The sequence below is a fragment of the Pseudophryne corroboree genome, chromosome 7, assembly GCF_028390025.1.
Source record: "Pseudophryne corroboree isolate aPseCor3 chromosome 7, aPseCor3.hap2, whole genome shotgun sequence".
Taxonomy (NCBI): domain Eukaryota; kingdom Metazoa; phylum Chordata; class Amphibia; order Anura; family Myobatrachidae; genus Pseudophryne; species Pseudophryne corroboree.
Window position 1 is genome coordinate 154,930,304 of NC_086450.1, and position 27,430 is coordinate 154,957,733.

The 27,430-nt window shown below is 44.7% G+C and overlaps 1 protein-coding gene across 1 annotated transcript in view; it reads right to left on the reverse strand.

Annotated features, from left to right (window-relative positions):
• The window catches only part of LRP1B (LDL receptor related protein 1B), a 1,835,733-nt gene that overhangs the window by 1,210,436 nt on the left and 597,867 nt on the right, over positions 1-27,430 (reverse strand). The window contains exon 6 of the mRNA XM_063932605.1: positions 15,275-15,532. Within this exon, the coding sequence (XP_063788675.1) occupies positions 15,275-15,532 (258 nt within the window). The remainder of the gene's footprint in view (positions 1-15,274; positions 15,533-27,430) is intronic.

Genomic DNA, 27,430 nt, shown 5'->3' on the forward strand with positions numbered 1-27,430 from the left:
TGTGGCTTTGTCGAAATGGGCGTGGCTTTGCGTGGAGGGCGTGGCATTGCAGGAAAAGACTACCTTATACCCCAGTTTTGCAACCTGCACGCCCATACGTTGGCCACCACAGGAAAGAAAAATAATCCTGATTCATGCCCCTTACAGTATTTGTCATTTTTCCTCCTTATAGTAATGCCCAGTATACATTATTCCACATACTGCAATGGCCCTTAGACATTATTCCACACACAATAATGCACATGACACAATATGCACACACTGTAATGCCCCAGACACATTATGCCACACACCGTAATGCCTGTGACACATTATGACAGGAATCGCAATGCCCGTTATACATTATGCTACACACTGCAATGCCCCTGATACATTATAGCACATACAATGTCTGTGACACAGTATGACACACACCACAATGATCCTGAGACATTATACCACATACCACAATGCCCGTGATATAGTATACAACACACCGTAATGCCTGATACATTATGACACACACCGCAATGTCCGTGATACATTATGCCACACACCGTAATGCCCATTACACATTAAGTTCTACAGTAAGGCTTCTAATTACTTTTAAATTACCTGCTCGTTGCCAGGGGTTTCATGCTCTTGGTTCCATGCACGGTGCCAGGGGTTTTCATGCTCAGGGTGTCATGCTCGTTGCCAGGGGTTTCATGCACTGGGTGTCATGCTCGTTGCTAGGGGGTAGTGCTTGTTGCTAGGGCCATGCTCCCAGTGCCACATATGCCCCCAGTGCCAGATATTCCCCTACAGTGCCAGGTATATGCCCCTAGTGCCAGATATTCCCCCACAGTGCCAGGTACATGCCCCCAGTGCCACATATACCCCCCCCCCAGTGCCACATATGCCCCCTAAGTGCCTGCTCCCCCCAGTGCCAAATATTCCCCCACAGTGCCAGGTATATGCCCCCAGTGCCAGATATTCCCCCACAGTGCCAGGTATATGCCTCCAGTGCCAGATCTTCCCCCACAGTGCCAGGTATATGCCCCCAGTGCCAGATCTGCCCCCCACAGTGCCAGGTATATGCCCCCAGTGCCAGATCTGCCCCCCACAGTGCCAGGTATATGCCCCCAGTGCCAGATCTGCCCCCCACAGTGCCAGGTATATGCCCCCAGTGCCAGATCTGCCCCCCACAGTGCCAGGTATATGCCCCCAGTGCCAGATCTTCCCCCCCACAGTGCCAGGTATATGCCCCCCAGTGCCAGATCTGCCCCCCACAGTGCCAGGTATATGCCCCCAGTGCCAGATCTTCCCCCCCTCAGTGCCAGGTATATGCCCCCAGTGCCAGATCTGCCCCCCACAGTGCCAGGTATATGCCCCCAGTGCCAGATCTGCCCCCCACAGTGCCAGGTATATGCCCCCAGTGCCAGATCTGCCCCCCATAGTGCCAGGTATATGCCCCCAGTGCCAGATATTCCCCCCCACAGTGCCAGGTATATGCCCCCCAGTGCCAGATCTGCCCCCCACAGTGCCAGGTATATGCCCCCAGTGCCAGATCTGCCCCCCACAGTGCCAGGTATATGCCCCCAGTGCCAGATATGCCCACCCCACAGTGCCAGGTATATGCCCCAAGTGCCTGCTGCTCCCCCCCCATGTGTTGGAGGGACACGGAGCGCATCGCGCGTCTCTCCTGTGTCCCTCCTGGCTCTCCCCTGGCTGGTCTAATACAGGAAGTGCCGGTTCGTGAGCCAATCAGAGCTCACGAACGGCACTTCCTTAGACCGGCCGGGGGAGAGCCAGGGAGGGACACAGGAGAGACACACGATGCGCTCCGTGTCCCTCCAACACAGCAGGGAGGGAGAGGAGACCGCAGATTGACACGCGGACGCTCGTCCGCATGTCAATCTGTTCTAAGGGAGCCGGGGAGCACAGCACCGCAGATCGGATCGGAAGAGAGATCCGATCTGCGGTGTAGCAGGGGGCCCTTTTGGAAAGGGGGGCCCGGGGTACGTATCCCCCGGGCCCCCCCCCCTTAATCCGGCTCTGCCCGTCGCTATGCACCGATCCTCGTTGCCGCGGTCCGTCTCGTCTGCGCATTGTAGTGCAAACGCATGCTCAGTTCAGACCTGATCGCAGGCTGTGAGAAAACGCAGCCTCGTGATCAGGTCTGAAATACCACCCATGTGCAGTGAAGGTGGGTCAGATATAACATGAGCACTCGAAGTTAGATTTGGGTGGGGTGTGTTCAAACTGAAATCTAAATTGCAATGTAAAAATAAAGCAGCCAGTACTTACCCTGCATAGAAACAATATAACCTACCCAAATCTCACTCTCTCTGTACATGTTATATCTGCCCTCCCTGCAGTGCACATGGTTTTGCACATTAGAGGAAGATTTTGCTTTTGCAATCAACCTTGAATTAGGCCCAATGTGTACTATTTGGTGTATTATTGGGAGAAATGCACTGCAAACTGTAAACAGTTTTGATTAAGAGGTGGGCAAAGGCGTCAATTGCCCTGGACCCCCCTTTCTCAGGGGCCCCCTCTCTCAGAAATACACTGCAAACTTTAGTAATTGAAATGGACAGCGAGGGTGCAGTCTAAGCAGGGAGTCAGGACCACACAACACTGTACAGTTAGTGCCTGCAGCATGGGAGAGATGATAGTATATCAAGAGTATTAGGTAAGAGGGAGGGGGTACACTATATTGTCTGTCTGTATGTATTTATGTGTAAGACTGTATATACAGAATTAGATGTATCCTTATACTCTTAGCCTCAATAACCCATGTGGCCTGTGTGAATGTTCCACACCGAGTGGTGTAGCATAGTAACTTTTTTTTTTTTTACTTTGCATTTCATTAACACCGCAAGTGTAGCAAAACACTCCACCTTTACCAGAGACACTGGGATGTAACTTTAATCACACAGTAATTAATTTTACATATGTAAGAATTCACAGATGAAGCACAACTTAACTTGGTGTGAAAAAAAGCAGCAGCCCTTGCATTGCAGTAGAAAAATGAGTGTCACATGTCAAATTAATCAGTGCAGTCTAGTGAAGCAGTTTTGTTACATCGTATTGCAACTAAGATGCAAATCTGAGTGAAAAAGACAGTTATACCCATTTTCCACCTCTAAAGCACGGGATGCAGCCGGGAGCCTGACACGTGTGCTACCCGGCTGCGGCCCGTGCTCAGCCCCCTTTCCCACTGCACTCACCAACCCGGCATATTGATCTCCCAGCGCCGCCCTTCCATACAGTGTAAACGGGAGCCGTGTCGCATCGACACAGCTTCCGTTTATACACTACAACCTTACCCGGGTCATTCCCGTGTCCTACCCAGGTAGCTACCCAGGTAGGATTCCCAGGTCACTTGATCCGGGTTTTTGCAGAGGGACCCTTTTCCACTAGCAAAAACCACGGGTAAATGCGCGCCCCTGTGCATTTACCCGTGTTTTTTTAGCTAGTGGGAAAGGGGTATTAGTCTAAGCCGATTTGTGGGATGTAGTTGGCATCCCAGCACTTGGGATGTTGATCGTTGAGATACCAGGGCTGGAATCTCAATGCTGGTGAGAAGACCGGTGCCAGAATCCCGACACCGCTCAGAATGCCGATGACAGAATACTGACTGTCGGAATCCTGAATGTAAGTATGTTGGGGATGATTAGGGTTAGGGTGCTGTAGTGGGGGGGAAGGTTAGGTTAGGCATGAGGGGGTGGGTTATGGATAGGCTGTGGGGGAGGAGAGTTAGGGTAAGCACTAAGAAGGGATGGTTAGGTTTGGGCACATAAAGGGAATGGTTAGCATTAGGCTGAGGGTTGGGGGGCTTCACGGTTAGGCTTCAGGTAAGGAGGGTTAGGGAAGAGGGTTAATATACTTACCCACTGGGTGTTGGGATCCTGACCATTTGCATGTCACTATCAGCCTTTTGACCGCTGACATGGTAAGCACTGGGATCCGATACCCAACCCTGAATCGCACAGAACCTGGATTGCTGAGATAGTGTGTGAGGACACAACTGTATGTGTGTAGGTCTGTGTGGTACTGTATATATTTATGTATGTACTTTATATGTGGGAAAGTACTGTTTTTCGAATACTGTCCCATCCATGGGCTGGCAGAGCTATGTGCATGCCCCCAGTGTGAAATAAAATGTTAGCGTGATTTGTGGCCACGCCCTCTCTTCATATGCATCATTTTAGTTTTAATTGGTTGCTTTTTTATTGTTCTTCTTGCGATCTTCCCATTTGTAAAAGACTCTGGCACACTGTTGCAGAATCAAACCAGTGGCGCATGCAGGGGGGGTTTCCAAGTTCCTGGAAACCCCCCTGATGAGCTGAATCTTTACTTTTTGAGATGGAGACACATATTCTCCATATCAGTTAAAAGCCGCGATCGCAACTGCGTAGCTGCTGCACTGATGCAGCATCAGAGAGCTACAGTAGCTCTCTGCTTGTAGAATGTCCGGAGGGGTGAAGGGGGAAGCTGCTGGCTGCGCAAGCTAAGCCACAGCAGCTCCCCCCGTCCTCACATTGCTGCATGTCTGCTCCCAGCCCCTGATGGAATCCTATGTATGTACTTATTTGTAGTTATGTATATATGTATGTATGTATGTATGTATGTATGTATGTGTGTGTGTTTGTGTCTATCTGCTTGTGTATGTACAGTATGTATTGTATGTATGTATATGTGTATGCATGTATCTATGTATGAAGATGTGTGTGTGTGTGTGTGTGTGTGTGTGTGTGCACGCCCGCATGCAGCGGTCTTTAGTGGTCATTCCGAGTTGATTGCTGGCAGCAACTTTTTGCTGCTGCTGCGGTCAACTAGCCCACGCCTATGGGAGAGTGTATTTTAGCTTAGCAGTGCTGTGATCGCTTTTGCAGCCCTGCTAAGCTAAAAAAAATTCACACAAAACAATACTAGGCCTATACCTACTTACCCTGTGTGATGGATCCAGTGATGATGGGCTAGGCTTTGACATCACTCCTCCGCCCTCCGTTCTCCTGGTTATGCCTGCGGTTTACTCACCACTCCCCGAAAACGGCTCCAAACGGTCCGGATGCTCCCTGCACCGCCCTCTCCTGTCAATCTTCTTTGCGGTCCGTCCTGTGACAGCTTTCTTCTTAAGCCGCGGCGTAACCCGGCAACCCCTGTCGCCGGGCAATGTCGCACACGCTCACTGTGGCCGCCGCGCATGTGCATTCCGCACCCGTTCGCACTGCAGCGATAAACCGCTGCGTGCGAACGGGTCGGAATGACCCCCTTTGTGAGTAGATTAATATATTAAAGTACAAAAGTGTTAGTGTACTGACGTTTCAACGCTGCACATGGCATTTTTTTCAAGGTGCTATGCTGTAGGCTTGAAAAAAACGCCCTGCTCAGTGTTAACACAGTACTATATGCCTTTTGTACTTCGTCAGGGAAAAGCCAGTAGAAAAGCCATATACTACTGGCTTTTCCCTGACGAAGGTGCTGCTGCACAGAAACAGCTGTTGGAGCTGCCATAATGCACTGAGTTGCTAAGTATCTGCTTTGTATAGCTATATGCACCAATGTTTGCACGCTGCACTTTAAAATGAAAATTCAGTAAACTGTTTGCTGCTACTAAGGTGTGCTGGTTTATGTGGACTATTTCACAATATCTATATATCTATATATCTATATATATATATATATATATATATATACACACACACACACACACACACACACACACACACACACACACACACACACCCAATCACGCACCCTCCCGTGGAATCCCTCCTTACTAAATCCTGCGTTTGCCCATGCACACTGCAGGACTTAACAAGAAGGTGCTTTACTGCTTTGTATATAATTAACTCTTTTTCAAGCAATAGTCTGCCATTTTGTTTTATTTTTCTCCTCATTTCAGGTTCTGTTTTAGTGTGACAATGATCCAGTTTCTCTGGGAGGTGTACGCAATCTTGAAACACTATATTTGCTGTCTACAACAGTAATATTGCAATCACTCAATAATGAATGCTTTCTAAGCTGCCCCCAATCATTACAATTTATGTTTGTTAGAGTGTAGTTTGTTCATGATGTCATTAAGGTTAGCAACAGTTTAGATTAATTTATACAACTGACTTACACTAATTGTTCAAAATACCTGACAAAGATTAAAAAACAAAACAAAAAAACAAGCCCTTGTAGACCAATGGATTCTAGCTTGTAACAGATTTTTGTGCCTTTTTCCGCATATTTGGGGTTTGCATTGGTAATGTCTAACACATGTAGATTGTTTTTTTGCTGCCAGGATTCATGCATAACACAAACAAAGACACACCAGTACGTTCCTAATTTCTATGTAAGTGAATTTCTAGCTTGTTGCCAAATGATTATAAAATTATAATGGCGTCCCTCAAGCCTGCCATCTGAACTGAACAATAAAAAGAGATTTATAGCAGTACACAGCGATTACAATCTTTTCTTAACAGCGTATTCTAAACGTGTCTCATAAATCTGCTCTGATTATAAATCAAAATGGATTTTTTTTCTTTTTATTTGGAAAGTAAGAAGGTCTTTCACTGTTTATTTTAAACTAAAAAGCATAATCTGTTATTAACAAAAACATCAAGCACAGAGAGAAATGAGAGACACTGTTGAGGATAATGTGACATGATCACTTAATCCTGCAATGCTTTACCAATCCTAATTGCACATCCCTAGGGAAATAACTGTATAGCCTTTCCACCCTTTTTATCATAATGGTAACACCTACTGTGCAGGCCGTCTCTACCGCCAGTCTCAGTGTAAAATTACTTTCACTGACAGTTGTGACAAAGCTTTGATTTTCATTCCTTTTCAAAAGAGAATGCCAGTAATTTATGCCAACTATTTCATCCTAAGAGATTCATTAAATATGTTTGAAGACTCTCTCTTTGGTAATTCAGCTCGTAAGGTTCATACTCCTGCAGTATTTAGTATACACTTGTGGCAAAAAAATAGTATAGTAGAGATGAACGAGCTCCAGTGGTTCAGTTGAGATATTGTGCCAGTAATTATATTTTTGTTTAATTACTTAACACATCTTTTATTACTGATTAAGAGGTGTAGAAAAAGAAATGGTTTAAAGGATGGCTCCATAAGACGCTGTTAACATATTAGCTTCCCAATTCTAAAAAAGCAGGCCTCTACTAGGACCATTTTACCTGTTACTTTTAAGTTCTATGGACAGGCAAGGAAGTACAGCTTCTAGGGATGAGAAAAAAATGGTTGGCCATGGACAAGACCCACCCCTTCTCTACACAGGGCAGAACATGTCCGAAAGTGTTTTCCCTATAAAAAGATGGTTGAGAGCAGCAAGGTTATAAAGTTCTGAGTAGGAATACTGAAAAGTCTTAGCAATCGTGTCCATCATATGTTGTAATTTGCATTCCAAATAACATGAATGTAGAAAATAGTCCTTTGAGCCCATAAGTCATTGGCATAGGTTTACTCTATTTTTAATGACATTTTCCAATGGCAAATTTCACCTTATCGTTCAAAAGTTTATTAGGAGGAATTTGACAGAATGGATTAATGACTTTTCTGAAGTGCCCTGATTTTTATGAAAAAGGGTTTTTTTTCATGCTGTTTATGAAAGGAGATAAACTGAATATACTTGCACAGAGCCGGCCCTAACCAATATGATGCCCTAGGCAAGATTTTGGCTGGTGCACCCTAGCACCGCCACTAGTTCCGCCTCTTAACCCTGCAACACTTTCCCAGCACCATCACCCCTCACCCATAGCAGTCCTCATTTTGGTGTCCCTACCCCCTATATTTTAAATAGGAACAGTGCGCTCATTTGGCGCACAGTCCAAAAAGAGATGTGTTCTTGCTGGGAAGGGGCATGGCCACACAATAGAACCCCAATTCAAATTACGCCACACAGTAGTGCAACTTTATTCAAATTTTATCATGAGATAGTGTCCCTTATTCATGTTACATCACACAGTAGTACCACTTTACCTTATATACATAACTCCTCAAAGTAGTACCCCTTATTCACACTACATCACACTGAATTGCTCCTTATTCACATTACACCACACCATATTGCTCTTTATTCACATCAGACCACACAGTAGTGCCCTTTCTATACGTTACGCCACACAGTAGAGCATCTCATATACATAATGCCACACATTAGTAATGCATTTATGCACATAATACCACAGAGTAATGCCCCTTACACATATGACACACATTTTTAATGTCCTTATAAACATTTTGCACCTTACACATTATGCCAACCTTTATTAATGCCCTTATACACATAATGTTCCTTACACATATGCTACACATTTTTAATACACTTATACACATAATGACACACACGGGGCCCCTTACACATTTGCTGCACATTATGAATGCAATTTATACACAAAATGACACACATTATGCCCCTTACACATATGCCGTACATTATTAATACCCTTATACACATAATGACACACATTGCCTCTTACACATTTGGTGCATATTATTAATGCATTTATACACATGACACAACTAATGCCCTTTACACATATGCCGAACACTACTGCACAACCAACCCACCAGCCCATAGCACTGACATGGCCGCTAAGACTGTGACCTCTGCCTCTGTTTGTATACAGATATGTCCTCATACATCTTGACTCAATATGCCATGAAGCAGGAGATGTCTGGTGTGAGTCAGCTGGCAGCTCTACTAACATCGGGCACCTTTTTTGTTGAAAATGCATCTTATTTGCATTGCTATGTGGCTAGGATGCACAAGCAGCTTGTGCAGATTAAAATGAAATGCAGCATACCTATATTCTGTGCGCGACTGTTGCTGTATCTGCATATGAAATGCTACGTTACAGTGATTTCCAGGAATACACTGTAACATACATTTCATATTTAGATACAGCCGCAGTCACACACAGAATATAGGCATGCCACATATCATTTTAATCAGAAGAAGCTGTTTGTGCCCCTAGGCATACCAAATGCTCTAGGCATTTGCCTAGTTTGCCTATGCCTAGGACCAGCTCTGTCCTTGCTCCTAAACACACATTTATGTACTTCCTAGACTGTGATATTTCAAGAGACCCAGGTTATCAGGGAAGCAAATGTATTCCCCTTTTGTGTAGGCAAATGCGTGAAGGTGTGTGTGGGGGAGTGGGGCCCAGTTGCCCAGAAATGGAATGGAGCTGCTGCACATGCCCAGTTGCAGCAGAATTTCCTACCAAGTCTGCAGTATGTGAGTGTGTGTGTGTGTGTGTGTGTGTGTGTGTGTGTGTGTGTGTGTGTGTGTGTCTTTGGATCTGAGTGCTCAATCATCGCACCAGAGAGAGAATCTGGAAAGTGGCTTGCCTTGATCAATGGTCCGGCATATGTCTGAAACACTGTATTACATAAACTACACTTTGTTTGGAGCAGACCACAGCTTGTTACATGCTACTTATGCATACTTCATGGGCTGGCAACAATCACTCTAAAATCAAACATTTGGAACCCCCTTCCAGAAATCCTGCTTTTACCCTTGTATTGCCTCTAATAATATCGTAATCATAGCTTGTATGGTCTCTATGACCATTGTCTATGAGAGGAATGCTCAATAGGGAGGGTCAAAATCCATAAGGGTGTCTCAATCAGGTCTTTTGCCCAATTTCAGTGCCTTTGAATATGAAAAGGTGTCTTTGACTAAAGAACATGACTAAGGTGTCTATGACTAATAGAACTTAGAATACACAGAACGTGTTTAACACAAAGAATGTAAATAGCAATACATTCTGATTTGTAAATAGGATTAGTAGTAAAAAGTGGATATCAACTATTGTGGAAATAGGGAGCAGTATATTTTAAATGTATTTCTTGTTTAAATTCTACGGGTATAGTACATCAATTTTCTCAGAGTGAAATGATTGCAGGGCTTGTGACTTCTTTCCAAGGATATTAAGTCCCCTTGCATTAATAGAGGAAATTCTAAAGGCCCATACACACTTGACGATAAAATAAGCGACGTCGTTCATTTCAGCCCTCATCAACGACGTTGCTCATTATATCGTCAAGTGTGTATGCATCCGACGACCACCGATGCGCGGCCCCGCGGGACGTTAACGACCCTCACTTATCTGTGGAGCATGTATGCTCAATTTCCACTATGGTCGTTACCGACCAGAGACGTCGTTGAATGTGTATGGTGTGAACGACCAACGACCAATGACCAAGCCAGTGTTCACCAGCCCTGTTCCCAGCTCATTATTTTAATAAACTGTTCAGCTTGGATGCTTCAACGATGAATGGTCTTTGGTCGTTGGTCTTTGGTCGTTGGTAGTGTGTATGCTCATGTCGTTTGCTCAGCTGTTCAAGGGAAGTTCAAGGGAAGTCGTTAACGACGGTCGTTAACGATGTGTGCATCATCAAGTGTGTATGGGCCTTAAGTTCATCCACTAATATAAGATTAAATGGCAATTAATAAAAATAATTCAACTTTAACTTTTTTTTGAAAGCAGAGTGGATCCTAATCTAATAGGCTTGAGTATTGGTGGAAGAAAAAGGAAAGTGAGAGGTAGCAGACAAATAATTAACAAAATACACAATATTTATGGTATAATACCAGAATATAGAGGTAAGTGTAGCAATTGAACAAAAAACCTGAACTTTGCCAGAGACACATGAGAAAAGTAAAAAAAAACTACAGTGATACAGGTTACAGGGGTTGTAGTGCAGCAGTGGGTTATATATAATGGGTGGAAGGTATAAGGTGCACACAGGTTCCTGGGTCAAGGAGGAACAAATCGTACACCCTGCATTCATTATCTGAATACTTACCTCTCTGAATGCACACTAGACTCTATACATCACTAGAGTCTCCTAGTGATCCTAGTGCTCAAAGTCTACTGAGCTGCCAGCTAGAGAGTAGGGGCCAAGACAAAGACTGCACACAGGCCCCCTCCCCTCTTAATACGCCCCTGTAGGGCAGTAGCAGTTTAACAAAGCAAGTACACTATAAATGACACGTGATAAATAGAAACATAATAACTTACCTCCTAACTGTCCCGATTTTCATGGGACAGTCCCGTTTTTTGCTGTCCCACCCACGGGCCACAGTGTTCCGTGTGTGGGTGGGCAGTTGAGAGGCTCCTGTCACTAATTAAGTTGCTGCTCTGCAGTGGTGAATAGATGCTGTGTGCATGAGCACAGCATCTATTCACTGGAGGGAGAGGGGCTGGGGGCATGGCCAGAAGCTCACAGTGCGCTGGCTATGCTTGCACAGTGACAAATATGGGAGGTGTGGCTCACAAAAGCAGTATTCCTGCTAAGCCACACCCCCTTCATTGATGCCATGCCCCCTTTTCGCAGGAGTCCCGAAAACGGGATTTCAATTGTTGAGAGGTATGTAATAACGATATAGAAAATCTCATAAATCCTGGAAAATTTGTATTCTCTTGTCATTAAATACAATGTACTCTAACTTCCTGAAGTCTCTCCTTTCTCTGTGTAGGTCAAGCCACAGATAATATCTCTAAGCCTCTCTGACTGAAGACCTAAAATGACTTGATAGTTTGAAATATTGTTTAATATCTCATAAGGGGCCGTTTATTAATTACCAGGTCAAGATCTGATAATTAGAATTTCTTATTGCCTCTATTCAAGGAAATAAGAAATTCTGTACTGCCCGGATATATGTAGAAACACATTTAGAGACAGGGGCTTTGAAAGCAAAGTGATTACATCAATGATCACTTTACTGTATGCTGATGGACATTAGGCGGCCTACTACACATGCACAGACCACTCATGCATTAGCTGCTATTGTAATCAGAAACGGGGAAACTACAGCAGATATCACCGACACCTGCTGCGGAGCTCATGCTATACATTCAGGGGATACTTACAACTTGCAGATATCGCCCGAAAATATAAATTTTTGAAGGATTTCCCCCAATATGCCTCCATAGATTTTGGTGAAGACATCAATATTCCACTGTTGAGGAATATTCTCCGGTACAGTATGTCTCTGACATGGAGATTATTTCTACATCTACAGTATTACAGGGTTGGATTTAGGGATTATGGCACCCCTAGGCACAAAGTAAAAAAAAGTCTGCCCCCTCTGCCTAATTTTATTATTTTCATTCACTGGTTATAAGCCCTCTTTTGATGATTGCCAATATAGTATGATAAAAAAAATCATAAACTATGAGATTTTGTTTCATTTTTTATTATGTATGCATATTTACTAAGTAGGACAGCATATAGGGGCAGTCCTACCCATTTACACTCCACTCAAGATGCCGTATGGTACAGTAGAGTGGAATTTTTTTTTCAGTTACTGGTAAATTTTGGTCTGACAGTACAAAAACAAGCACCAAATTGATGGCCCAAACAAGTGCCGCCCCTAGGCACGTGCCTAACGAGAAATACACCACTGATCTATTATGAAGATTGCCCAGTTAACGCTAGATTGAATTCCAAAGATTGATAACAAAAAGTTTATTGGAATTTGGTACAAAAGTACTGTATTTACCTTTGCCCAAGATGCAAGATGGCAAGATGCCAGTCAAGAAATGACTGATTAGATGTGAGAGTCCTTAGCTCATATTTTTTCACAAAAAGGTTGTTCAAGAAGGAGCTGCACCATTGGTAGATGCATTATTGAAATTTCCCACACTCAGTAACACTGTATACATTTAATGAGATAAGAGCTTGGCTGTCCAAGTGTGATTCATAGATGAATCTGAAGTGGCACAGGTAGATGAGGGAAATGGAAATTGCTGCAAGCAGTCCAACAGCCCGAAGGATCTCAGAGAATTATCATCAGACTGCAGAATATGTTATATGAAGATGCCGGTAGGAAGCAAAGAAATGGAGAGCGACCAGTGGCAGTTCCCAAGGTGGGGCACAACAACTGCCAGGGACTTCCGGTAAGCGATGTTTGGGGTGGCAGTTGGTGTGGCTCCCCTATTTGAATTTTGGACTGCACTGCAGCTCCGCCTCTGCGACCGCCACTGGTAGCAATAAGGTTTTATTGCAGTTTTGATGATTTAAGTAAGGAAAACAATCTGTGTCTGAAATAGTTTTCTGGTTTCTTTGGTTCTCTAAAACATTGTTAAGATGTACTGTTAGTAGTATTAAACATTAGACCATTTGGTATCCCTGGTTTCTGGATAATGCTGTAAGATGAATAGAGGATACTTTGCAGAAATGGCTGTACAGTACACCTGCAGAACCCAGGGCTATGGCCATTGGATTGAGCTCCTTTTCTATCACATTTTACTAGATGCTTCTCCATTTTTAAAGTATGTGTTTTACAATAATATCTGTATATTCTGCCATGTGTACTTGGACTTGTACTGTAGCAAGATTCATCAGATCAACCATATTTGGTATAAATCAGAAGCACTGCTCACTGTTATACACCACAGAACACATCACTAATTGACAACATGCCGTGGTGTTCCTGAAGATTAATCGAACAAATGACTCCAGGTAAAATGTTTGACTCAGACGATGATGACAGGTTCCCACATATTTTGATTGTTCTTGGTAATTTGGGCTGACACAGGTTTTATGCAATTTCTCAGATACACAATTGTGAGTTTATTATCATGTGAGAAGCTGTCATGTCACATGATTTGGAAATACTGTGACAAACATCTGTTTGGTGATGTATACATCAAATGAATATTATACACAATGATGACATTGACAGTTCTTAAACATTTGTTGTTGCAAAGAATTGTTATATAATGTAATTTAGTTTTGGGGGTTTTAAGCAAACAGTCTGGCATAGACTCATATTAACAAATATTAGTTATCTAAATTCAAATGAGACTGATGTGGACCATTAACTACTGCAAGGACAGTAGCAGTAAGAGAGTTTGACTAGGCAGGTCACGGGGGGGAGGGGGGGTTTCCAGTTCCTGGGAACCACCTACATTATCTGGCCTATACTACAGAACATCTATAGTGTTAGATATTATTTCTATACATACACTATATAGTATATAAGGATATCAGTATGCACACATATATCCAGGGCCGATGCTAGGTTTCTCTGCAGATCCCCAAGACTCCCAGACTTGCTCCAATGCCCTGTAGAGCAGATGATGGATTGTGGAATGGTATATACACCCATAAAATAAAACAATCAGGTCAGATGGACTGGCCCTACTGCAGCATATAATGGCTTATCGTGATCACTGGTACTGTGTACAGTATGACTGCAGTGTTACGGTATCCGGACTCTAGGTCGACACACATTAGTTTAACACCTATTGGTCTACACACATTAGGTCGACACAACCATTAGGTTGACAAGAACAAGGTCGACATGGAAAAAGGTTGACATGAGTTCTTCACTTTTTTATTTTTTTCAACTTTTTCATACTTTACGTTCCGGGTGGACTACAATTGGGAATGGTAATCTTGGCTTTGCTCGCCATGTGAGGGGACAGGGTGCACTAATTGGGGTTCCACATCACTTTATGGAGAAAACAACACCCAAAAAATCATAAAAAACTCATGTCAACCTTTTTATATGTCGACCTTGTTTATGTCAACCTAATGGCTGTGTCAACCCATTTCCTGTGTCGACCTAGTCACTGTTGACCAATAGGTGTCAACCTAATGTGTGTCGACCTAGACAATGTAGACCCCGAGTCCCATACCCAAGTATTACATACAATGCATTTAGTTTGTATGAGGCAAACTATAGATTGTTAAATGCAAATTATGCCCCCTTAATGGTCTGGACACACTTGCTCCAAAACCAATCATAAGACTCTCCTATGGAAATCCTACGTTTGCCCCTTGTGGTGCACCTGCCAAACCTTAACCAAGATGTTCTACGGTGCGGACACTAAGGGGATTATATACAAGAGCTTCTAGAAAAGTGGAGGTGTTTCCCATAGCAAGTAAGAAGAATGTAACAATTTTTTTTTCTAGAATGTACTTCACAAAAAAAAACAGCTTGAATTTGATGGGTTGCTACAGGCAACAGCTCCACTTTTTGTTGTTTGAACGTGACTTTTATTGGAAAATCTTAATTTATGGGTACTTTTACTGTAATGAATAAAGCAAGTATTACCTGAGTGCCAGACTTCCTTTAGGTAAGGTAACTAGATAATATTCTTGAAAAGATATTCAATTTTTAGAAATAAATGCAATTTACAACCTGTGTGTGATTTAAGCAACTACATACTGTACAGTAAGTACACTTTGTTTATGAACAGAGATCTTATGCCCCCCACCCTTTAGGAAAGGGGCATTTTCTGAAGAAAAGGAAAATAATTAGTTACACACTACTTACTGTGGAGATATTGTGATAAATGTATAGTTTTTTCTTCTGTAAATGTCCATGTCTTTGTTATTTTGTGGCATTTCAACTGGTATGAGGACTTTTTGGATTCGATCCAGCAGACTGTGTTTTCATCATAAAAAAAATCCAATGTGTGAATTCCATTTGCATTCATAGAGCTCCTGGTGGGCGCTTTGCCCCCATTAATTTCCAGCACTTCAATTGTTTCAGAGTTTGCAATCAAAAGAACCGGAGGTCTGTCAGCAGGCTCTAGGATTAAACATAATGCAATCATAAGTATTAATTTGAATTCAAAGTCAATCTGCATATCACATTGCATAAGTGAGAAAAAATGAACTTAGACAATTGTTCTACTACCATGGTTCCCCTTGTAGAACATTTCAGTATTACCAAGGGTTAAATTTAATAGAAAAAAATATGCTATTTTTAACCATATACTCCCAAATCATGAAAATGAATGAATTCATTATATTAGATGAGTATTTATTATATGTGCTTAAGAATGCAAATAAACTCAATGTGTTTTGTATGATTTTCTATTAAATATAACTAAACTGAAAATGAAATTAGGAAAATGTATTTTATATAAACTATAACGCTGTACCGCAAGTGTCAGGAACCATAAAGCAGAGGGCATGTGATCACTAACTGGCAGGGATATAAGCACAATCTATTTCTAAGAACTAACACAGACCGATTTGCGTATAATTGCTGTTTTGCAACCACATCTGAATTGGGCCCAGTGTTAGTTCCTGACTATGGGCCTAAGACAGCATGGATTGCAATTGCAAAGCTGCTTGCAACAGCTTTTCAAATGCAATCCTTGGTAATGCAAATACAGGAGGAGGTGCAAAGCATCTTCTTCCTGCATTTGCGATAGCAATACTATGATCCAGTGCCGTAACTAGGCATTTTAGCGCTGTGTGCAAGAAACGACATTGGCACCCCCCCCCCCATGTAAGATAGGGGCAGTGCGCGCAAAAAATATATAGGGGCGTGGCTTTATGGGGAAGGGGCATGGCCACAAAATAATAGCAATTCATACTACGGTGCACAGTAGTCTCCATTATTCAAATTACGCTGCACAGTAGCGCCACTACACCAGGTAGAGACCCTTTTATACATTACAGCAGACAGCGTCCCCCTTTTTAAACATTACAGCAGACAGTCCCCCTTTCTACACATTACAGCAGACAGCGCCCCCCTTTTTACACATTACGGCAGATGGTGTCCGCCTTTATACACATTGCAGCAGCCAGCGTCCCCCTTTTTACACATTGCGGCAGCCAGTCCCCCTTTTTACACATTGCGGCAGCCAGTCTACTTTTTACACATAGCGGCAGCCAGGCTCCCTTTTTACATATTACGGCAGATGGTGTACCCCTTTTTACACATTACGGCAGCCGGTCCTCCTTTTTACACATTACGGTAGCCAGGCCCCCTTTTTACACATTACGGCAGACAGTTCCCCTTTTTACACATTGCGGCAGCCAGTCCCCCTTTTTACACATTGCGGCAGCCAGGCCCCCTTTTTACACATTGCGGCAGCCAGGCCCCCTTTTTACACATTATGGCAGACGGTGTCCGAGAGAGAGAGAGAGAGAGAGAGAGACTTACCACCTCCCCGCTGACAGGCTCCTCGTGCAGGCTCCTCGTGCAGCTGTGGAGGAACCACATCCCAGCATCCACAGCAGCGCCAGGCAGCCAATACGGAAGGAGAGGGGACAGCTGCAGCGGCGCTTACTACCAATGAAATAGCGCTGCTGCGGCTCCGGTCCCCCTCCCTCCTCCTCCTTCTCCCCTGGCCGGCGCTGCTCTCTTCTCCCTCCACAGCGCAGCGGCGCATAGCACAGAACAGGCGGCATGTAATGAGTCAATTTGACTCATTACATGCCGCTGGCCGTGCGCCCTCAGGGCAACTGCGCTATGTGCCAAGCCCAATTGGTACACATATAGTTATGGCCCTGCTGTGATCGCATCTCCAATCTGGGATGAACATCGCAACCATCGGTCGCAATGTTCATCTGCGACGGCAGGCTGAGTAAGTCATTGGTCTTGCCACTCCTGGTAAAAGGCTATCCGCCCCCTCCCCTGTCTTTCCTCCCTGAACTCCTGACAATCAGGCAGAGGTGTTCACAATCCTGTGATGCGATTGTGAGACCCATTCTGCACACGCGCAGAATGGGTCCTGCTTGTGCACAGTTGTCAGGAAACTTCACTGGAGGTCACAATAGTGATCCTTACTGAATTAGGCCTTATGTGCAGTTGGTGATTTAGAAACACTGTACTTTTTCCAGGGTCCAGGCAGTCGATAACCACAGAAACTCCTGCACGTAGGCAGTTGGTGATTGCTGGCACTATGTTTTCTTGCTGCACATGGGTCTCAGCTGCAGTGCACACATGCAGAGATTGGCTTACAATGATAGTTGCACTGAGGAATTAGTCACAAAGTGAGTGACAGGAAGACAGCTTTGGGGGTGGTAACGGGGAGTGGTCCGGTAAATGCAGGCATGTTATGTCCATTCAGATGTTTTCTGGGCGTGCATAAATTAGCAGTGGTAATCTTACTTGCTACTGGAGAGCTCTCTGCGTCCCGGGAGAGCAGCTCAGTCTGTGCATCCACAGAGGCACTCAGACTCTGCGGTATGACCCGATTTGCGATGATGGTACCGATGTAATAGCAGTTGTATGCAGTTGTATGCAAATTATGTGACAGCAGTGGGCGTCTCTATGCTTAGGTTAACTTCTGCCCAGATTAGCTTCTGTCCAGATTAGCATATAATCGCAATTGTGAATGGCAAAAGATAGCAACAGCAGTAGCAAGAACAACCATATCTGAATAAGACTCATTGGGTGGAATTAAAATGTTTGAAAAGTCGGTTGGGTGTCTTTTTTCCTGTCTATTAGATAGGAAAAAACAGACTCCCAACTGACTTTTCAAACATTTGAATCTCCCCCATTGTGCCTATAAAAGTACTGTAAGTGCAACTTGCTGCTTATAACTTGCATCATGTATTATATTGTACAGTAGCAGAACCCTCCACTGGTATATGGCACTGGATACAGAGAATTGTATGATTGTGGTGCCCTCTGTTGGCCTGTGAAACACTTACTGTATCTAACATTTTTTTTCCCCCACTGGCTAACAATAGAGATTCTAGAACAAAGCCTACACTCATTCTCCATATGGTGTCAATAAAAAACCACTGCTTGCTTTTTGAGAGCATGTTTTCCTGTTATTAGCTTTGCAGGCCATTGAAGCGAAAATTACTATATAGTTTTCATAACGTTTCATTTTTTAACTTCAGCATCCTTCTTTCATTATATATTACAGGCAAGTTATAGACCAAATATATTTAATATTCAGCACCATAACACACAAATTATATTTACAATAACACCTGTGGTTTATAACGAATCTATTGTTTCCCTAATCATAAAAGAAAGACACTCACTGTTCGTTCACTGGTATCCAACCTTGCCAAGGATTTTCTTTTATCCAGGCACCGGAGGGGCTTTGAACTATTTGAAGGTGGAAAAGCAGCATTTATAAAATGGTCTTTGTTGTCTTGCTAGCTTCCAGTGCCAGGGGAGCCATATTTTATGTATCCCTTATGGCACTTAGGTCAAAGGGAAGCTTAGAGGTTCAGGGACCACAAAAGTTATCAGGATATCAGTGATTCAGAGAACATAGAGGATTGTATTTGTTTTTCTACCAGCTTGTTTGTTTCAGCTGTGAGTATAGCATAGTACTGGATCAGGCTGTTCTAACCTGCAGTTCTGCAATGGAAAACTGTCAAGAGTTACGCTTTTTACTCTTAGTCAAGATTTATCTGCAGACACTGTCACAAAAATTAGTGGGGACATGTATCAACTTAAATGCACTACTGCAAAGGTTATTCATGCCGTTTGTGTTCTGCATCTGTAAATGAAACAAATCAGTAAAACGCTGGTGACCTACAGACTCTTTGTAAATTTGCTGCAGCTGGTTCTTCAATAATATATGCAGGACAAATGTCACAAATTCTGTAGCTTCTGCTTGACTACTTTTACTTTGATAAAAGACCCTTCTGTGTCTCGCAAACTTGATATTAATCAGTGTTTCCATTGTTCTCTGAGCTATAACTCACCCACTCAGTGTGTGAAACCTGTCAGCTCTGCAACACTTTTGCAAAGGGATACTGTCGTTAAGTCGACACAGCTTAGGTCGACAGTCATTAGGTCGACCACTGAAGGTCGACATGCATTAGGTCAACGTGGTCAATAGGTCGACATGGTCATTAGGTTGACATGTACTAGGTCGACAGGTCAGAAGGTTGACATGAGAATTTAACTTTTTTTGGGGACATTTCCATACTTGACGATCCACGTGGACTACAATTGGGAACTGTCACCTGTGCCAAGTGCAGCGGTAGCGGAGCGAGGCACCTTGCCCGAAGCATGGCGAGGGGACATGTGCACTAATTGGGGTTCCCCGTCACTTTACGAAGAAAACAACACCAAAAAAAGTCCAAAAACCCATGTCGACATTTTGACCTGTCGACCTAGTACAGGTCGACCCAATGGCCATGTCGACCTAATGCATGTCGAACTTCCATGGTCGACATAATGACTGTCGACCTAAGTTGAGTCGACCCAACCCTTTGCAAAGGACAAGTGTATTAGGACTCTTAAATAAGAGCCACAGAATGGTTTTCTCTTCTCTTAAGGAAATGCTAGCTTGTAAAATATACATTGTATAGTTATTTTTAGTGGTTTTGCAATGGCCATAAAGTTTGTTCAATGTCACACAATTAGGTGTGGACACATTATCTACTTTGGCATTTATTAACGTTAAGTTTTAGAGTGGGCCAAGTAATACAGTACATGGTGGTCTAGCCCATTGCTGCATCTTTACATTTGTTGTAACCATTTGGAAGACACAGCATTTCCATCAAACAGATGAATTCACATACATTGTTGCTCAACTCTTGGCAAATAGCCCCTCTTAGTGTACTTTTTCTTCCCCAGCCAATTCAATTGTCCCACCTAAAATTTCTATTTTCGGGTGAAAACATATAGGAATTCGGGATAAGCCACCTGCCCAATGTGTTTTCATGAATAAAAACAGGGCTGATAGGGCTGGTTATCAGGGATTTTTTTTAGCCTGCCTCAGGGACGTGGAAATAAATCCCAGATGAGTGCCAACTTCAGGGACAATTGAATAATTAGCCACAGTAAACTACCATGACTAACTGAATATCCCCTCAGTCTGAATCTCTGTTATGAAGTTTTCCTTAGCAACGGCTGCAGCTTTTTCTCATGTCAACTTCCATTGTGCTTCATCTGCAACTTTGTATATGTTTGAATTGAAACTAATTTTTGTGCAGTTACAGTTGCAGTCCAGCATGTATAGTACACTATTGAGTGGTGTTTCGCTGCATTTGAGATTTGAAGAAGACACAAAATTTAAATAAAATTAAAGTTTGCTGCTCTCTAGGAGGGTCTCAGTCGCACTGGGCATCTTGCGCCGTATAGGGTATTGTTGTGTGGTGTATGAGGACACATCTGTACTCAATTTCCACTCCAGCCAGATCATTTAAATGTATCTTCGTGCAAACAAAATCTAATTTCTTCCGTGGGCCTTGTGAATAATTAGGTGAATCACTGCTTCTCTCCTGCAGCTGTGAACAGTGTCTGACTAAGGCATCAAGGGCCCAACTGGGGAAGTTAGTGTACTTCCCCTAAGACCTTGGTGCTCTTTTTCTCCCCCATCTTTTCCTCTATTATGTGGCTTCAAACTTTCTATTTAGTCTAGCCATGCTGCCTCTACAGTTGATACCTCCTGTTAGTGGCTGTTGGGGTATGTTGTATGTGGGTACTCTCCCTCTCTTTGGTACTGGGGTATCCAGGAACTCCACCTCTCCTCCCTGGAGCCCCTCTATGGCTGCCATTGAACATCTATGGTTAACAACCATTGATAGTTTGCCACCAACAGTAGATTGTTTTGCCATCATTGGCTATGCGGCAGCAATGTTGATTTTCCCCTACACAGTGCAGGGAAAGGGTGCTTAGTCCCAACCCACAGCTGCACCACTAACCCTTCAATGATTGGCCTGCTGCCTGCTATTACCCAAAGCAGGAATTTTTCATCAGTGGGTACAAACCATCAATGGTACTCCATATATGGTTTTATGCCATCAATGTTACTCATAGATGGCACAATTGATGGTTAACCCATGGATAGCCATCCCTAAGCTCTTTGTTCTAACTGACAGAAATAAACACAGCTCTGTAACACTGCTCCTCTTTGTCACGATCCGGGTATCTGGACGCCATTTCTTACCCATCAGATGCCTCCTAAGGCTGGCTCAGCGCTCCAGGACCGGATCCCATCTGTTATCCTAATGTTCACATTCCTGCATCCTCTCCTGTCTCTCTGAGACGCTGTCACAGTAACGCCTTATTACATCTGGCATGGCGTCTCCCGCGGCCTCCGCCGCCGTCCCTGAGCTTCTGCATGCAGAGTGTCAGAGTGGCGATTACGTCAGCCGCGGCCTCCGCTGTGTCCGCGTGGTTGGATGTGCACTTGTCAGCCTGGCGTCTCCTGTCTCCAGTGGCCGGCGCCGCCATTACTGTTTTCATTACCACATGGATTACAAACCAAACTTCCCTCCAAGTGTCTGCATGGGCGCAGCCATCTTGGATTCTGTCAGCTGATCATTTCCTCCAATCTGTTGTCAGTATTGTTAATCTGCATAATTGCCTAGCCAATCCCTTCCTTGCTGCAGGTATAAATACACTGTGCCTGAGCAAGGAAGGCGTCAGTGCTTTGGTTGTCAAACCTAGTTCCTGTTTGTCTCTCTCCTGTGATTGTCTTCCAGGTTCCAGCTCCTGTCTCAAGACTTCCACCATAGAGACCCGCACCAGCATTCCACCTGCGGTGTAGCCTGACTCTCCAATCCATTGTGGATTCATCTGTTTCCAGCTACAACATTACCTGCTTCCAGCTCAGCTTCCAGCAGAGTACAGCTTCCCTTAAAGGGCCGGTGTCCTTTCTACACTTTACCACTCTCCACCGGTATTATTATTTCTCCGCTCTCAAGTTCTACATTTCAGTTCATATTTCATCGCTCCCAAGTTCATTTATTATTTAACTGGTTCCAGCCAGTATTCACTCTGTGCTAACAACAGTCTGGTTCCAGCCAGTATCCACAGCAGCTGTTTTACCTTCAGCAACCCAGCTTTTCCTGGAACACCAGCTGGCACAATCCTGGGTTATCTCCATTGCTACAGTCGGGCCTGGTAAGGACTTTCCATCTAGAAGATCATAAGAACTATCTCACACTACCAGTGCCCTGTGGCTCCTGCCATCCTGTAGTACCCAGGAACTGTATTTATTATTTGCTGACTTTTACGTTTTCTTTTACTGCTGCTGTTTTGCGGAGTTGTCATAATAAACATCATTGACTTTTATCCAAGTTGTCGTGGTCACGCCTTCGGGCAGTTATTATTCATGTTACTTACATGTCCAGGGGTCTGATACAACCTCCCAGGTTCCGGTACATCTCAGCCCCTACAACTGAGGCTGCCTCCCGTCAGCTCAGGCCCTCAGTTGTGACAGTAAGCACTGACCTAATGAATCCAGCCGGAGACCAGGATCAAGCGGCCAGGCCGATGCAAGAACTGGCAGCCCGACTAGAACATCAGGAGGCTGCACAGGGCCACATCATCCGCTGTCTCCAGGATCTCTCTACTCGGCTGGATGGGATTCAGACAACTCTCCGTGGATCAGGCGCATCTGGTGCGTCAACCACAGTGACTCCAGCTATAACCCCACCCACCTTACCCATTTCTGCTCCACGTCTTCATCTTCCAACGCCAGCAAAATTTGACGGATCTCCAAGATTCTGCAGGGGATTTCTCAACCAGTGTGAGATTCAGTTTGAGCTACAACCTGGCAATTTTCCCAGTGACCGTACAAAAATTGCCTACATCATCTCTCTTCTCAGTGGCTCCGCCCTTGACTGGGCATCACCGTTATGGGAGAGGTCCGACACCCTGCTATCTTCTTACACTGCATTCGTGTCAACATTCAGGCGCATCTTCGACGAGCCAGGCCGGGTAACCTCAGCTTCATCCGAGATTCTCCGTTTACGCCAGGGGTCACGTACTGTAGGACAATATCTGATACAGTTCCAGATCCTGGCATCCGAACTGGCATGGAACGACGAGGCCCTGTATGCTGCATTCTGGCATGGCTTATCTGAGCTTATTAAAGATGAGTTAGCTACCAGAGACTTACCTTCTAAGTTAGATGAGCTAATCTCACTCTGCACGAAAGTTGATTTACGTTTCAGAGAGAGAGCAACTGAGCGTGGAAGATCATCTGCTCCAAAATCTTCTGCTCCTCCTCCTTGTCAACTGTCACCATCTAAAGATGAGCCCATGCAAATTGGCCGTTCCCGTTTAACTCCTGCTGAGCGCCGAAGACGTCTCTCTGAGTCTCTTTGTCTTTACTGTGCAGCTCCGTCTCACACCATCAATGCCTGTCCCGAACGTCCGGGAAAACTCCAAACCCTAGCTCGCCCAGGAGAGGGCCGGCTAGGAGTAATGATCTCCTCTCCATCTCCTCATGATTGTAATCTCCCAGTCTCGCTTCAAGTTGCTCAACGTTATCGGAACGTCATTGCTCTCCTTGATTCCGGAGCAGCTGGGAACTTTATTACTGAAGCCTATGTTAAATGGTGGTCCCTACCCACCGAGAGACTTCCTTCCTCCTTTTCCTTAACTGCCGTGGATGGCAGTAAAATTTTTGATACTGTTATTGCTCTAAGGACTCTACCAGTTCGTCTGAGAGTGGGAGTTCTTCATTCCGAACTTATTTCACTTTTAGTGATTCCAAGAGCCACACATCCTGCGGTCCTGGGCCTTCCATGGCTCCGTCTTCACAATCCTACAATTGATTGGACGACTACGCAAATCCTGGCATGGGGTTCCTCCTGTGCAGAGACATGTTTGTTTAAAGTATTGCCTGTCTGTTCTTCCTCCCCCAGGTCGTCTGATGTTCCACCTCCTCCATATCAAGATTTCACGGATGTGTTCAGTAAAGCTTCTGCTGATATCCTTCCTCCTCATAGAGAATGGGACTGCCCGATTGATCTCGTTCCAGGGAAGGTTCCACCTCGAGGCCGAACTTATCCGTTGTCTCTGCCTGAGACGCATTCTATGGAGGAATACATTAAAGAGAACCTAGCAAAGGGGTTCATTCGACCTTCTTCTTCCCCAGCCGGCGCAGGCTTCTTTTTTGTAAAAAAGAAAGATGGTGGTCTGCGGCCGTGCATCGACTACAGAGGTTTGAACGACATTACCATCAAGAACCGTTATCCTTTACCCCTGATTACTGAGCTCTTTGACAGAGTTAGCGGAGCTACCATCTTTACAAAGCTGGACTTGCGAGGTGCATACAATCTCATCCGGATCCGTGAGGGTGACGAGTGGAAGACCGCCTTTAACACCCGTGACGGACATTATGAGTACCTTGTCATGCCCTTCGGATTGAGCAATGCTCCAGCTGTCTTCCAGCATTTTGTCAATGAGATTTTCAGAGACATTCTATACCGTCATGTCGTGGTCTATCTAGACGATATCCTCATTTTTGCCAACGATTTAGAGGAACATCGTTTTTGGGTTAAAGAGGTTCTGTCCCGTCTCCGTGTCAATCATCTCTATTGCAAATTAGAAAAATGCGTCTTTGAAGTCAAGTCCATTCCGTTTCTAGGGTACATTGTGTCCGGTTCCGGACTAGAGATGGATCCTGAGAAACTACAAGCAATTCAGAATTGGCCGGTACCCTTAACCCTCAAAGGGGTCCAGAGGTTCTTAGGGTTCGCCAATTATTACCGAAAGTTTATACGAGACTTTTCCACCATTGTGGCGCCTATTACTGCTTTCACCAAGAAGGGTGCTAACCCGTCCAAGTGGTCTGAAGAAGCCATGCAAGCTTTTCATCTTTTAAAACAGAGGTTCATCTCTGCGCCTGTCCTGAAACAGCCTGACATCGACTCTCCTTTCATCCTAGAGGTGGATGCCTCCTCCGTTGGAGTAGGAGCGGTGTTATCTCAGAGGGCTAAAGATGGCCATTTACATCCTTGCAGCTTCTTCTCCCGGAAGTTCTCCCCAGCTGAGCGCAACTATGCCATTGGCGACCAGGAGTTGCTAGCCATCAAGCTCGCTCTAGAAGAGTGGAGGTATCTGTTGGAGGGAGCTTCTCATTTAATCACCATACTTACAGACCACAAGAACCTTTTATACCTGAAGGGCGCACAATGTCTCAACCCTCGTCAGGCCAGATGGGCACTTTTCTTTTCCAGGTTCGACTTTAAACTCCAGTTCTGTCCGGGCTCTCAGAATCGCAAGGCCGATGCCCTTTCCCGCTCATGGGAGCAAGAAAATGAGTCAGAGTCTTCAGACAAGCATCCTATTATAAATCCATTGGCATTCTCCACGGTAGGGATGGACTCTACGCCCCCATCAGGGAAAAGTTTTGTGAAGCCGATGCTAAGGAAGAAGCTCATGCATTGGGCCCATGCTTCCCGTTTTGCTGGACATACAGGTATCCAAAAAACCCTGGAGTTTATCTCTAGGTCCTATTGGTGGCCAACTCTGAAAAAGGACGTCTTGGAGTTTATTGCATCTTGCCCAAAGTGTGCCCAACATAAAGTATCCCGCCAGTCGCCTGCGGGGCAACTGGTTCCACTATCCGTTCCCCGTCGACCATGGACCCACTTGTCGATGGATTTCATTACAGACTTACCCATGTGCAACAAGTTCAATACCATCTGGGTGGTAGTTGACCGGTTCACCAAAATGGCACACTTCATTCCTCTCACCGGTCTTCCGTCAGCTTCCAAGTTGGCTCAAGTATTCATACAAGAGATCTTCCGACTCCACGGTCTTCCTGAAGAAATTATCTCAGATCGAGGAGTTCAATTCACAGCCAAATTTTATGTCAAGTCCTCCAAGTCAAGCTAAAGTTTTCCACGGCTTACCATCCTCAGACCAATGGTCAAACCGAGAGGGTGAATCAGGACTTGGAGGCCTTCCTCCGCATCTATGTGTCCTCCTCTCAAGATGACTGGGTTCAATTACTTCCCTGGGCCGAGTTCTGTCATAACAACCAGTATCATTCTTCATCTGCTTCAACACCATTCTTCACTAACTTTGGATTCCACCCTAAAGTTCCTGAGTTCCAACCGCTTCCAGCCACTTCTGTTCCCGCAGTGGATATCACCTTGCATCAGTTTGCCAATATCTGGAAGAGCGTACGATCAGCTCTGCTCAAGGCATCGTTCAGGTACAAGAAGTTTGCGGATAAGAAGCGTCGAGCAGTTCCTGCTCTCAAGGTGGGTGATCGGGTATGGTTATCCACGAAGAATTTGAGGTTAAGAGTTCCCAGTATGAAGTTTGCACCTCGCTATATCGGTCCTTTCAAGATTGAACAAGTCATCAATCCTGTTGCTTACAGACTCCAGTTGCCTCCCTTCTTAAAAATACCCAGGACATTCCATGTTTCCCTGTTGAAACCGCTGATCTTGAATCGGTTTCATTCCTCACTTCCTCCAACTCCGAAAGTCCAAACTCAACGAGGCGTTGAGTATGAAGTGGCCAAGATCCTGGACTCACGTCACCGTTACGGTCAACTACAATATCTTATTGACTGGAAGGGTTATGGTCCTGAGGAACGTTCATGGACCAATGCTTCTGATGTCCATGCTCCTGCCTTGGTCCGGAGATTCCATTCCAAGTTTCCTCAAAAGCCAAAGAAGTGTCCTGGGGCCACTCCTAAAGGGGGAGGTGCTGTCACGATCCGGGTATCTGGACGCCATTTCTTACCCATCAGATGCCTCCTAAGGCTGGCTCAGCGCTCCAGGACCGGATCCCATCTGTTATCCTAATGTTCACATTCCTGCATCCTCTCCTGTCTCTCTGAGACGCTGTCACAGTAACGCCTTATTACATCTGGCATGGCGTCTCCCGCGGCCTCCGCCGCCGTCCCTGAGCTTCTGCATGCAGAGTGTCAGAGTGGCGATTACGTCAGCCGCGGCCTCCGCTGTGTCCGCGTGGTTGGATGTGCACTTGTCAGCCTGGCGTCTCCTGTCTCCAGTG